General features: G+C 37.8%; 1 protein-coding gene across 1 annotated transcript; it reads left to right on the forward strand.

Annotated features, from left to right (window-relative positions):
- Positions 1 to 58: 58 nt before the first annotated feature.
- On the forward strand, positions 59 to 13736 carry LOC110805554 (uncharacterized). Its single transcript, XM_022011173.2, has 8 exons — positions 59 to 415; positions 2812 to 3061; positions 5242 to 5365; positions 8216 to 8562; positions 8655 to 10431; positions 11115 to 11362; positions 11817 to 11921; positions 13408 to 13736. Exons 1-7 carry the CDS (start codon positions 339 to 341, stop codon positions 11892 to 11894), a joined length of 2901 nt encoding a protein of 966 aa, XP_021866865.2. The 5' UTR covers positions 59 to 338; the 3' UTR covers positions 11895 to 11921; positions 13408 to 13736.
- The last annotated feature ends 891 nt before the right edge of the window (positions 13737 to 14627 follow it).

Genomic DNA, 14627 nt, shown 5'->3' on the forward strand with positions numbered 1-14627 from the left:
ATTACAACATGTTTCGACTTCTCATATATCGAGTACGAACTAGAAAGGGGACCACGGGGAGCCCATCGGATCCGATTCCGAAATGTAGTCTCACCCTCTCTCTCACTCACTGGCTCACTGCCTGCAGACCTCCACCTTCATTGTCAATCCTCATATCTCTAAATTCCGATATTCAGAAACCTTTCTCTCTAAGGAGATCTAAAACCTTCCTTACCTCCCATAAACTCTCACGATCTCAAACCTTAAAAGCTCCCTTCTTTCCTCCCTTCAATTCGCAAGATCTGAACCCTCACCGCGAAACAACCGGTGACACGGTGCCGTGCAACTGCCACTAAGCGATGAGAGGCCGGCGGCCGGCGAGGAGTGGACTTGACGCTAGCCACGCTGCAGCAGCTATCAGTGGGCCATCGGCTAAGTCAGTTTCTCTCTCTATCTATCTATCTATCTATCTTTTTTTTGTTTGTTTGTTTTAATTTATACCCTCTTTCAATTAGGCAATTAATATGTAATTTGTTACTCGTTTTGGATAAGAAAAACTCAATTTTTATCAATTGATGAGAAGAATATTTGAAAATAGGGTCAGCTGAAAGAGAAATGATTACGGGAGCTTTTCAATTAGGTTGTATTCACCGTTTAGTACGAACTCACCACTGCAAACTGATACGGAGTAGTAACATTAATTACTAATAATTGAAATGTTTTAATAGGGAATAACAGTTAAGTGGCCGATTGTGTTGTGGCAGAGGGTTTTGTGTACATGTTCACAATAAATGTTTAATTAGTCGATTCGGGGGGAGGTAAAATGTTTTTGCTTTTGATCATGTTAGTTAATACTTAATTAGTAATTCCTATGAATCGAAGTTGTCTTTGATTTAAGAGTTGAGATTCCCCCCCTAAGTGGAGATAGGGCTGATGTTTGATTTGAGATGAGAGTGAGTTAGAAACTTAGAATTGTGTTTGCAAAATTAGATGTCCTTAATGAGTGATGGACGTCATCTTCGTTAAGAGAAACCCTTAGTTACATTACTCCCCACCTTTTCTTTTTTTTTTTCCCATCTCCCTGGCGAGCTCCATGGTTTCCATTTCACTATCTCTTAGACGAATTCTGATTTTTTGTTTTATTCATCCACATTAACACAAATCATCAAGGAATCATACATCATCCTCTTCTTAAGGTAAGAACTCTCCCCTAAACCAAAATTTTAAAATCCAGATTTGAGATTTCACATTCTTCTTTAAAAGTTCCTTTCTTAAATACCCACTTTGTTTTTGTCTAAGATTCCGTTTGGTTTGGTGTAAAACATTTTCATTATAAAATTGATTTTACATGAAAAACATTTTTCAAGAGAAAATACAATTTCAAACTATTTTTCCTTTGTTTGGTACCTTGAAAGAAAATGAGAGAAGATGGTGAACATTGAGGGGAAGAAAGGAGAAGAAGGTACGGAGGAAAGAAGGAAAAGTGGCTTCCCTCCCTTTCAAATGAAAAATGGTTTTCCACCTTTGAGGGAGTTATGGAAAATTATTATCCATCTCTTTTCCAACCAAACAACGTAAAATGATTGAAAAGCGGAAAATCCTTTTCCAGGAAAACGTTTTATATCCTACCAAACGGAGCCTAAATGAAAAATCATTCCAATTCCTTGAAGAAGCAATCTCCTTTACTAGGAAAACGAACTTAAATTGGTTGATTGTTTGGTTGAAATGTCCTCCACTTACCAGATTGGAGCTTCCAACATTTTCCAAATTGTTATTGTTCTTTTGTTATTCTTTTTGTTGAATAATAGATATTGAAAATATTAGGGGAGAAGAAGAGAAGGATAATGGGAAAGAGAGAGATCAATTGGGTGGTTTAGGAGCTCATTAGCGGATTTGGGATGTTTATTTAGCACAAAATTGAGTCGGTTGGTCATTAAGTGCATATGGTACATTTTGCAATCTTTAGGGGTACTGAAAACCTGGAGTGAGTCTTGCATCTTTAAAATTCAAGTGTCCCTCATGATAAAACCGCAATAGCAATATAAACCAAAGAGAACTATAGAAGGGACCATTCATGTGGGCGCTTTTGCATTTAGGAGGAGAGAGATAGACAATAATGGAATTATTGAATATAATTGGGTTTACAAAGTGGGATGGAAGATGATAAATTATGAATATAAAGTTGATATAAGTTGAATAAAGTAAAAGCACATCTTAGAAAACATATAAAAACGAAAAGTGAGTAGAACTTAGGAAAAATGAGATAGTATGTATTAGGTTGTGTATAATATTGTAATAATTATTTGAATGCTATGAATTAGATTTTGATTTAAAATTCATTAGTTGCTAATTATTGGTTTGTGCTATCACAGTGAAGTTTCAGGTCCTTGATGATGGCACACAACCCAATTGTTGTCCCCCGCCTTCCCCATCATGGGAAACAGCCATAAACTTCCTTTCTTCATAATTCATAGACGACCAATATGTAATATTGCAGTATCCAATGCAAAACATAGAGGAAAGAGTGATTCTTATCACGTAGCAGAGTTGGTTACTGAAATTGGAAATTTGGAATGTCTGATGTCTTTCCATTCTGAAAAAATTTAATCTATTCAAGTATTGCATCTGATAGCCTGATAAAGATGGACGAAAAAGTTACTATAGATTGAATTGGTTGATGGTCTGAAGCACAAATTCTTCCTTTTAGCAGACCTGTAGCTTTGAACTTATCTTCATTTGTGTCAGAATTTTATTGTGATGTAGGCCTTGTAGTTTGTTAGAGCCTTAGAGGTGAAGTTATCTTATGTGTCCTGAATGCTTTATTTTTTTCAGTTCCGCAGCAGCATCATCACCAGCTGTTCCTCCAAATTTCAGCGGAGCAGATTGGTCAGGTCATGGCCCAGGTTCTAAGACAGGTTCCCTATCAGGGGTTGGTACGCAACCACCTCTGCCTTCCTTGAGCACGAACGCTGGTGGCTCTGCACTTGGATCGTCACAGCCTTCATGCAGACCTTGGGAAAGAGGAGATCTACTCAGGCGCCTCGCAACATTTGACCCAGGGAATTGGTTTGGGAAACCAAAGGTTCGGAACTTGTGTTACTAAGAATTTTCTTTTGATGGTAGTTATCTTTCTCTTATCATGCAGTGTTATGTGATGTTTAATGTGTCATACTTTCTATCTGGACTATGATTGACCTATTTGACCATAGCCTTTAGGCCTACGTTCCTTGACAAGTTGATGCCAAACAGCTTGGGGGATTTGATATTGTGGGACTGATTCTCGTTCAATATGGCTTTTAGTGTGGCTTTGGGTTCTCTAATACTCCCTTCATCCCACATTAGTTTGATCAATTATCATAAACATAGTTTGAGACCTTTAGGTCAATTGTTGTTTGGTTATCAATTCTTATTGAATAAAAGGTACATTTTATGGAAGATAGTGGGGTATTTTTTATTCAAAGTAGTTGTTATGGGAGATAGTGGTGGGCCAAAGCAGTGTTACCTAATTCTCTAATCACCCACGAACCGCGAACCGAAAAGGCGAATTATAACATGAAAACGGTAAATTTTGGTGTAACCTAGCAACGTAGGTAGCGAATTGCGATCCCGTACCCAGTCTCAGACTAGCGAATCAGGTAACAGTGGGCCAAAGTATAGAGAAAAGAAGTAATGTAGAAAAGGAAGGACCTTGCCAAAACAAGCACGAATTGTATTCTTTGGTGGTAAAAAAGGTACAAATATGAAATTGGAATTGATACTAATTTTTTTTGTTGTTTCTACAAGAGGGTAAGGAAATTATAAAATTGATTAGTTATGCTAACTTAATAGTCCATAATAATACCAAAACAATGATAACGCTAGTCTCAACAGTAAGAAGAATGGTATGAGTAATAGTAGTAGTAGTGGCAGTGGTGGCATACCAAAGTAATAGCTCTAAAATTATACTCCATACTTCTCATCTACCCACTCTCTATTTTGGAAGCGACATCACTAAATTTAGCAATGGTTCTCTCTATGGAGAGAGAGAGAGAGAGGTACGGTACGGTTGGAGATATTGGGTACTTTTAGATATTAAGGTGAGGACTGAGGAATAAGAAAAAGTAGATGTAAGGAAAATTGTAACATTGGAACTCCTAATAATCATTATCATCCTTAAAATTTTTGAAATTCAATTTACAAAAGGAAAATAACAAAATAATTAACTACTCCAATAATTTCTTCAGATCTAGAGCCAATAAACCTTTCCCACCATAGTGAAATGGGCCACAACGTTTTGAGATGCAAACAAAAAAGGATGATGCGTCAGCGAAAGTCAGATCCTATTGTTGATTTGTTGGCCTGTTGTATTGTGCTTGTTGAGTGCTATGGTTTATTTAAAGTTTGTGGAGTAGGATGGAGAAATCGTTGATGGAAAATTAAGAGAAGGAAGGTTACAAATTTTGGACTCAAAAGATTTTAATATGAGAATTGGGTTTGGGCAGAGGAAGAGGACTACCTAAGTAGTGTTTAGGAGAGCAAAGTAGGAGAGTAGTGTTTAGGAGTTGAAGGGGAAAGCAACGTGAGAAGCGGCAGGATAGTAAAATAAGGTTTTCTTTTATATCATAAACATTTACATAGCGGAAAGGGAATAGTCCAATAACATAGTTTGCGGGTCGGATTCGAGTCAAACGGGTCAGGCGCTGTGATCTGACTCCTATTCGGACTCTGAGTTTTTTTTATTGAACTCGGACTCGGGTTTTCTTCTACAGGACTTAGATCAGAATTTCTTTTTCTCGTATCGAATCAGATTCAGATAGAATTTCCATCTCTAGTGATGAGCGGGCTTTGTCGGAATGCTATTGCATCAAATATGCTCTCAAGGTAATCCTATGACAATCTAAGTTTGCTTTCTGTTCAGGAGATTGGAATGGTTGAGACAGGAGAGCTTATTGATTACTTTAATCCTAACCCTTGCTTTTGAAGTGCTTGGAAAAGGTTTTATGCTAAAGAGGAGAGAGGTTTAGGTGTTGGGTGCATATTTGTATTCTCTGCGGGTACTTTGTTATACTGTTCTGATAAAAACTTTCATGTTGGAATTCCTTGCTGTAGAGACTTCCTGTTTCTATAAGAATGCTTTAGATTCTTATTATTAATAGATGTTTTTTCTGTAGAGAAAGATGCAGATAGACTGTTGTCTTTCTGAACTGACTGTGTTTCTGTGCTTGTTTTTATTGTAATTCTTTGATATTTTGTAAATTGTAAGTCTTTCACTTGTAACTGCAGGCTGCTAGCTCATTAGCTTGTGCCCGTAGAGGGTGGGTAAATATTGGTATTGATAAGATAGAGTGTGAGACATGCGGTGCAAGTATTAAATATTTTACGACTGCTGGCAGGATGTCTTCTGAAGGTGATTTCTTGTTTTTAGCTCTGATTTTGCTTTTCCGTTCATATAGGAAGTGCTTTTTACTATGTTACATATTCAGTATTTGAGGAAGAGATAAAAAATTGGAATTTATGTTTAACAATATATTTGAATATTTAGAGGCAGTTTGAAAAGACGTGTGAGTAGTCTGAGAACCAAATTGCAATTTTTCAGTATGTTCCTTATGCTTGCTTTTGATGAATTAAAATCCGTAAAACTATGGAGGACCGCTGGAATCTGAATGATGATGGTTTATAAACCTGTTTACTGTTCCAGAACTTTTAATGTTTTCTTATTTGTATACCAAATTCTGTGTAGTTTTACTTATAAGAAAATTTCCCTCATGATTTCTTGTTGTTTTTACTTCACTGATGGAATAACATGTGTCTTTTGATGTTGCCTTGAACTTTGTGCTATACCTACTACTTCGTATTTAATAGGGAAACAAGTGGTATTCTGTTTAATATTTGGTTATCACTATGCTATATGTGTAGATGGATTCGTCTTAGTTCATTAAAATAATAACCTACTTTTTTTGTTTCACGCCAGCTATTTTTCATCTTTTCCTTACATTGAGGCATAGGTAACATGACCGAGGCCTCTAGAAGGCCTTTATTAGTATGTAGAACTTAATTGACCTTAGAAGGTGATGATATAACACGCATTTTTGGACACCTAAAATCCAGCAGAAGGTTTTTCCTGTTTTGAGATTTGGGCTAATTGTTTATTCCTACAGTCTTTCCACTTTCGAATCTCGCTCTTTGTTTTGAAATCTAAGATCTAGAAGTAAAGCCTTTTTCTTTGTTGGCTTTTTGTTTTGGGAAGGTTCAATAAGTTTGATGTGTGTGCATTGTGCAAGAGGTACCAATGTGGTTCAACATTACAAACTTGAGTTACCCAAGTTATGATACTAAGTACCTAAACCAGTGGGGCCCAAATAGTAATATTTTGCCAAACCTCAAGCACCCAAAATAAAATTTCCCTTTTATTTTTCCTCCAAGTTTCTGCAAGTACATATTAACTGTTGTGCTTTATCTACCAAACACCTACCCTATTGCTATTGGTAGGTTAATCTGAGAAGTTAAATTTCGGACGAGGCACCGCGCTCTGAAAAGAATGACCCTGGTAAATCAAGATCTTTCCCTTACTATATATGAAATGTTTTGAAATGACATTGGAGATGCATAATTTACCTTAGGACTTGAAATGAATTAATTAGACAGAAATATAATGGATAGACCCTGAGACGCCTGTATTGGTTTCCAATGGACCAATCTTGTCTATTGCTAATAACTTGGAATTGCAAGAGTGAAATTCATACACTTTCTACTAGAGCCTAATTAAAATATTGAAGGATGAACTACAAAATGCAAACGTTGAGGGGGGGGGGGGGGGGGGGGGGGGATGTGATAAGGTTTTAAGGAAATAGTTACTCAGGGACCTTAAGAGAATAAGTGATTATCAGTTTATCACTTTGGAAGAACTTTGTTCTTTTGGATATGATTTATCTAGAAGTCCATTTCCTGGTGATAATGCATTAGTTACCTGGAGCCTAGTCAATTTAGAGCTACACTTGACCGTGGAGTAGACCTGTTAAAAATCCACCTGACCCGTAAACCCAATTCGAATTCCGACCCGTTTTTTGGGTTTTGAGCACAAATTTCCAACCGGGATCCTACATAAACCCGAACCCGTACAACCCATATAATTGCGGGTCTTAGTGGGTCATTAGGGTTGACCCCATGGGTGAAGGAAAAAAAGTGTAGTTATAAAATGAAGAAACCCTATATTTCATGACAGTTCCTTGACAAAAATTAATGATTTAATATTAAGGTTATGGCCTAAAGGACGACACTGACGTTGAGTAATCCTATTATAATAGTAATCCTATTATAATTGTCACCTTGCTTAAGTATGCTTTGTTAATTAAATTCAGTGACTCAATATTAGTTAAATTAATAATTAATGGTGTTAAGTAAACGGCTAATTTCACTTGCCATGTCCATGAAAATTAGCCAACTCAACTATATGAATCTATGATCTCTATATTTTTGGGGATATAGAAAATATTAGAAAGCATTTTTATCAAGCGAGACTGTTTTGTTATATTATTGAACATTGAAAAATGATACTTCATTGTATCTTTTTGTTGATTTAAGTCATACATAAGTTACTAATATGATTGATATATCAATATAAATATTAAAATATGAAATACTAGTTAGATAAACAAAAAATACTCATTTATTATGAAAAATAGAAAAACAAAAAATTTGATGAAAAGGCGTAAGCGACCCATATTTGAACCCTAACTCAACCTGAAACCCGAACACGTTCAACCCGTATTTATCCGACCCAAAATACACCCGACCCGTTTTAACCCGAACCCGTGTTTACATGACTCGAACCTGACCCACCTGACCCGCTTGACAGGTACTTTGGAGTCATTCATACGATCATTGTTATCAAGAAAACCTATTGTTCTTTTTGGTAGGAACCGTAGGATATATTGCTATGGAGTAATTCAATGATATTCAGATTCTGTAGGAATATAATGGTGTAGTTTATTCCACTAGATTTGATTCCTATTCTTGGTACCTTAGGGAATGACCCATTGTTGTGCTTTTTGTGTCTTTGTAGTTTGTATATTAATAATACGTATGTGTTACTACTTGCCACTTGCTAGATATCTGTTCTTTTTCGGTTTCATATCTCTTATTGTACCTCATTAGTCATTACTCTTTATTATCTGGATTTTTGTTTGAGAGACGCACAACTGTGTTTTGGGTTGTCAAATTTCATAATAATATGCTTTGTTCTATATTTGCAATGAAGCTGATGGTGCAGCTGAAGAGTTTTCCAAACAGCTTGATTCAGGGCACAAGGGAACATGTCCTTGGAGAGGAAATAGCTGTCCAGAGAGCCTGGTGCAGTTTCCTCCAACTCCTCCATCAGCGTTGATTGGAGGATACAAAGATCGCTGTGATGGACTTTTACAATTTGCTGCACTACCAGTGGTGGCTGCATCTGCAATTGAGCAGATGCGCATTTCTCGTGGGCCACAAATCGATCGGTTTCTTGCGAACTCCATCAACTTCTTAACTGGGGAGCCAAGCATGAAGTCCGAGAATTTCTCAGGAATGGAATCCTCTAGAGAAGAGACATTCTCTTTGTATTCTCGTGTATGATATCTGCGAAACAGTTTTGTTTGTTAGACGGTATATTATCAACTACTTGTTTCCTTACAGTTTTTTCTTGGCTTATTATCTTGTAGGCACAAAAGCTGATAGCTTTGTGTGGATGGGAACCTAGATGGCTTCCAGATATCCAAGATTGTGAAGATCATTCTGCTCAATCTGCTAGAAATGGGTATTCTGGTGGACCTTCTACGAAATATGTTCATCCTAATGATGCTGGTCCGAGCAAGAAGGCTTTCTCAAGTACAACTAAAAGGGATTCTTGCAAGAATGAACTAATGTGTCCTGAATCTAAGTGTGAATCTAGGTCACCGTTGCTAGACTGCAGCTTATGTGGTGCTACTGTGAGAATTTGGGACTTCATAACTGTTTCTCGCCCTGTTTGTGTAATGCCCAATGGCATTGAGATTCCAGAAACAAGTAAAAAAATGGTTTTAACTCGTGGTGTGAGTGCAGCCAGTGGAATCAGTGGATGGGTGGGTACTGATTGCATGGAGAAAGAGCAGGCTGAATACCATGATGAAGCTGCTACTATAGATGAGGGAAAGCTCACGTCAAATGTAGCTGTGGATTTAAATTTGACTATGGCTGGTGGCTTGTCATCAGGACATGTTCATTTGCCCGATGTCTCTCAGCAATATCGTGATGCTGACTTAGGGAAAGATCTAATGATTGGACAACCTGCTAACAGTGAGGTTGGTGATCGTGCTGCTTCCTATGAATCAAGAGGGCCAAGTACCCGTAAACGGAGCTTGGATGAGGGTGGAAGCACAGTAGACAGACCCGTTTTAAGGATGCAACAGGCTGACAGTGTTGAGGGATCTGTTATTGATCGTGATGTTGATGAGGTTGATGACGGTAAGCAGTATTTAGCTGGGCCGTCAAAGCGTGTTCGTGAGTCTGATGTTATTGAAAGGTGTGGGTCTTCATTTCGAAGAGATTCATCTGGTGCAGGCCCTAGCAACTCACAAGGCATTGATATTGAAGTAGATGAAAGAAGAAATGATATTTCACATGGAAATGATCAAGTTCATCGCTTTCCTGCCACTAGAGATTCAACACATGCATCATCTGTTATCGCAATGGATACTATTTGTCACAGTGGAGATGATGATTCCATGGAAAGTGTTGAAAATTATCCTGGAGATGTTGATGATATTAATTTTACTTCAGAAGCAATGCCTAAGAATGCTGATGTAATTGATACTTCGGACCTGAATTTTAGTAATCAGGCACAACAAAGTGCCTGTTTTCAACCAGCGGCTGCCCGAAATGGTGGAGAAATGGGTTTAAGTAGCACAAATGATGACGACGAAGTCCTGAACACAGATACAGTAACTGCACCGGCTAGAGATGGCCCTAGTATAGGTATCAGTGGTGGAAGTGTTGGAATGGGTGCGAGTCATGAAGCTGAGATTCATGGGACTGATGTTTTTGCTAATAGATCTGACAGCGGTGTTGGTGATGTGGAGCCTATAGCTGAGGTTGTTGAAAATCAGGGACAAACAGGTGAGTTTGCCCCAGAACATGGATCCAGAGAGGCGTTGATTGAAGAGATCGATAAAGAGGATCCTCATGGAGATAGTCAAGATGTGTTCTGCTCAGTCGGGAGGGCAGATAGTGGGTCAAAAGTTGTTGGTTCAAGGAAAGAAGAATCTGTAGAAAGTGATGAGAAGAACAGTGAGATGCAAGCTTTAGCCCAAGAAGCTAGTGTTCATCCTTCCCTATCTTGCAACGCTATTGTGTATTCAGGCATTGAGGCATCCAAGGAAGAAGTATCTCAAGGACGCAAGCAGTCACCTGCTGACGAGGGTGCATGTCCGGAATCAGATTATATGATGACCAATGTGACAGGTAAGCTGATGTGTTGTTTGAATTTCTGTTCTTCATGCTTTTGCTTCTGGAACTATTATTTGGAATTGAACTATTATTTAGAATGGAACTATTTAATATCTGTCAAACATGTGGTGTTATTGCTTTCTGTAAACCTAATTTGTTAATTCAGCAGACTCATATCTTTTTTGGTGTAGATAGAGCCACAAAGGGAAAATGATGTAGACGGGATTCGATCCTAGGTCATGGATACCGCCCCCATGACTTTAACTAACTTTAGTTGGAATCCACAAGCAGACTCATATATGCATGCTAGTTGAATCAATGGTTCATTGCTTCCTTTACACTTCAGGACCTAATTCAGATTTGAGTTTCTCAAAGGTGTCTCTACACAAGATTTTGATATTGTACTGGTAGTAAATCACAGATCGTGTGTATGTCAGTTACCTATTCGTGTTAATGTGCCCGTGTTGTAGTTGCCCGATTTCCCCATTCTACCCTCATTTTCAGATTTTCTTCACGTCGACCATTTAAATAGATGATCTTGGTTCTGAAATGTATCCTGGAGATGAAAGAAAAGACATTGATGATAGAGAGAAAAGGGTTTTTGGAGTTGTAATGACAGTTATCTGGTCAATTAAGTTACTTCGGGAGTTTTAGGCCTTCAACTAACAAAGCCCTTTTAATCTGGTCATTGCATGCAGGGCCTCCAAATGGGGGAAGCAACTTCGAAGGTGTTGAATTTGATCCAATTAAGCATCACAATAGTTTCTGTCCTTGGGTGAACGGCAATGTTGCAGCAGCTGGCTGCAGCACTGGTGCCAGTTCCTCAGCAGGTGCTGTAGCTCTTTGTGGCTGGCAGCTCACCCTTGATGCTCTGGACATTTTTCAATCCCTTGGGCATATTCCAGTTCAGGCCGTGGAATCTGAGTCGGCAGCGTCATTGTATAAGGTATGTCTCCTGCAGTTTACCATTGCTAATTATCTGACTCATAGTACTGAATAATGATGTTGCTAGGGAGACTACATGCTAAGATCTATTTTATAATTTTCTTGTCCATCCGGTTGATGCTTCTCTACTTCATTCTCTATAAATATGTCCTCAATCTGCTGCTTCGTTTATGTTATGGTATTTGGGGTCGCTATAATCAATAATATGCTCAAGTCCTTGATTCTGCTCAAAATGTTCTCTGTTTGGTGTTTGAGATACGTTAGTAGATCTTTCTCTCTTTTATATCAAAAGGAAGCCTTACTAGTTGTGTGCCCTCATGCTTGTCGGATTCTGCTGCATACTAAATTGTTATATTGCTGCTGTTGTTACGCACTTGGAACTTGGAAGTCCTATCAAATGTGTTGCTTTTCTATTTATAACTTTATGGTGACATGAGCTGAATTACTTTCTCTAGGATGATCACCTAACTTCAAGCCATAAACTTTTAACACACCATTCCTTCAGCAAAAGCCGTGGGCAAAGTGGAACTTGAATCGTAAGCACAGCATGACTATGACAGGTAAGCTCACTGTGATACAGAATAGTAGAACACTGGTATATTGTGATATTGCAAACTCTATTCCATGATTTAGTATTCAGGGTTCTTGTACTAGTGATTCTCCTGTAAATCTCCTTCAGTCCATCCTCCTCCTCTCCCAAGTTCCATCAAAGTGAAAAAAGCCCACAGCTACTTAAGTAGCAATAGACTCAAGAGCTTGCACATAGTTCACATGCCATTGATGGATAAGATACGATCAAAGAGGGCTATTATAGCTCTCTTATATCACATTTGGACTTGACACTATCAAACTTGATGCTGACCAAGATTGTTCATACGGGGGAATGTTTCACGCACTCAAAGCCCAGCTCATGTTTTGCAGCTTACCTCCTGTCTTGGTTAGCAGTGAACTAAAGTACCCAGTTTCGTAACACAAAAAAAAAACAGGGCCAGATTTTCATTGTGGATTATGAAATCAAAAGGTGCTATTTTCCAATGTTTATAATTTTGTTCGACCACATTAAGACAGATTTTTGGGACTGGGAGGTGTAATCACAATTTCTGGTGTTGCTTGCATTAAGAGTTTAAGGAAATATAATATTATATATTTTTCATATGGGGTCTCTAGCAGCGAACTTCTCCCCTGCGGTGATGTCTACTTTATGTTGTAGATACTAGATAGACATAAGAACCCCAGGGTAAGCTTCTGTTGCGTACAGTAAATATCTAGTTTAAATTTTGTGGTTTCTTGAGTAATTTAGATGTCAATGGCATGGGTTAAACTAAGTGGGAAGGTGTAGATGGAAATTACTAGCATATTCTTTAAAGATAAGAAGTCATAAAGGGATACCTAAATATGCTTTTACAGCCATTTTTTTGGCTCAAGGACCACACTTTTTTACTCCAGGTTGGTTATTGTGCTATCGATTGACCACAGTTTTTGCTCCATGTCAGTTTGTGAACTGGTAGAAGAAGAGTACTTTTATTAGAGTTTTTTGTGATCACAAACTCAGGAAACTCCAATTACCCCGCTTCAATTGAAAACAACCTCTCTGCAATTGCAGGGGTAAGGTTGCGTAAGTCCGACCCCCCTTTACCCCGCTTCTTGCGGGAGCCTCTTTGAGGCAATGGGTAATGATAATGATAATGATGAAACTCAGGAAACTCCATAGGTCACTTCATGGGATCAGAACCTCGGATGGTGTGTCTAGCTTTTTCTTGGACTCGCATCAGATATTGATTTTGATGAATGGCATTAGAATATTAGATATTTTAGGCTCGCATCAAATCCCCTGGAGCGTCCCTTTTTTATGAATGGCGTTAGATATTGATGAATTGGATTCCCTTTCTGTGTAATTCTTCATCATTTTATTAATTTAATCTCTTTCTAGTCAAAAGAATATTTTTGGCTAAATAAAACATCTCAATAAAACTATCCCATGTTTGGTTTTTTTTTTTGGGGGTCTGATTATTGACGGAGTTCTTATTTCTTTTTGTGGTAATACAGTGCTGCGATGGCGTAGTTTGCCGCCCTATGTTTTATCCTGGATGCTACTGCTGTGAGTATGTGATAGGGAAGAAGAATCTTACCAGTAGCACAAACTTTATGTAATTTTCCCGTTATTATTTCCATATTGGTGAGTTTTCTGGTTATCGTTTCTTTACAGGGATTGGCAATAAAAAATAGACACTCCTCAAGTATACAGGAGGTTTTCAGTCTACCCTTGTTTGATTGATCGAAATTTTATGTAGTTCTAATATGTACGAGTAGTAATTTATTCTTGGTCGGATTTATAGCATAATTAATAATGATATTACATCAGGAATCTCCCCGCACTTCCAATTGCCATTGCTCTGTGGCTAGCTTCCTGTTATTCGTTGCTGCACTATGTTCTGCTGTCTTACTAGGTCATTTGATCATCTGGCTTTTTGAGATGGCTGAAATGGGTTTTTAGTTTTAACGTTTGCCAATCCACATTTTATATTATCATTTTTATCTCTAGTTACTTGTTATTAAATATTATAAATTTTTAAATTCCAAGTATTCATTGAGACGAATCAAACAAGATCTTGTATGAATATGTTTTTTTCTTATATATATTGGAAAGAATTTAAAGATTTTCTTTGATGGTGCATGGTGTTAAAATTCTGATTTGAAACATCGTTGTGGAATGGAGGAAGTAAGCCATACAATAATGTGGTGTGTAATGCACTTGTAAAAAATGCATAGCACGAACCACCAATTTACCATTGATTACCTGTTTTTATTAATGATTTTTTTTATTAATATGCGAGAGGAGAGAGAACATTCTTTAAATTTGCAATCAACCATGAGAGAGGAGAGACAAAATCGATTCAGTTTCTCTAATTGTGAAACCCTAATACATGGGTTGTTACAATGGTAGAAGCAAATTCGAGCTCCAACAGTTGTAACAGCCTAATAATTTCTTGCTTTTCTAAAACTATTTTCTTGAATAAATAAAACGAATTATCAAGGCATTACAAGCACCCAGGAAAGAGAATCAATTTGGAAAAAAATCAAAGTTCTAAGATAAAATTGAGGAGATGAATATCTTAGCCACGAGTTTGATTACCATCTGAAAGATGCGGTATTCTTTCTGAAATGACTGCTCTGGGGACACCTCAATGGAATGTAGTGTCGGAACGGAGAAACGTGACCTTACTAGATATGGTCAGGTCAATGATGTGTCAAGCCGAACCTCCTTT

The sequence above is a fragment of the Spinacia oleracea genome, chromosome 4 (assembly GCF_020520425.1).
Source record: "Spinacia oleracea cultivar Varoflay chromosome 4, BTI_SOV_V1, whole genome shotgun sequence".
NCBI classification, from domain to species: domain Eukaryota; kingdom Viridiplantae; phylum Streptophyta; class Magnoliopsida; order Caryophyllales; family Amaranthaceae; genus Spinacia; species Spinacia oleracea.

Excerpts from the sequence above, each read along its gene's own strand:
- LOC110805554 (XM_022011173.2), top strand. The coding sequence starts at position 339 with ATGAGAGGCCGGCGGCCGGCGAGGAGTGGACTTGACGCTAGCCACGCT. Across the intron at positions 416-2,811 it reads ATCAGTGGGCCATCGGCTAA|TTCCGCAGCAGCATCATCAC; the intron begins GTCAGTTTCTCT and ends TATTTTTTTCAG. Across the intron at positions 11,363-11,816 it reads CGGCAGCGTCATTGTATAAG|GATGATCACCTAACTTCAAG; the intron begins GTATGTCTCCTG and ends TACTTTCTCTAG.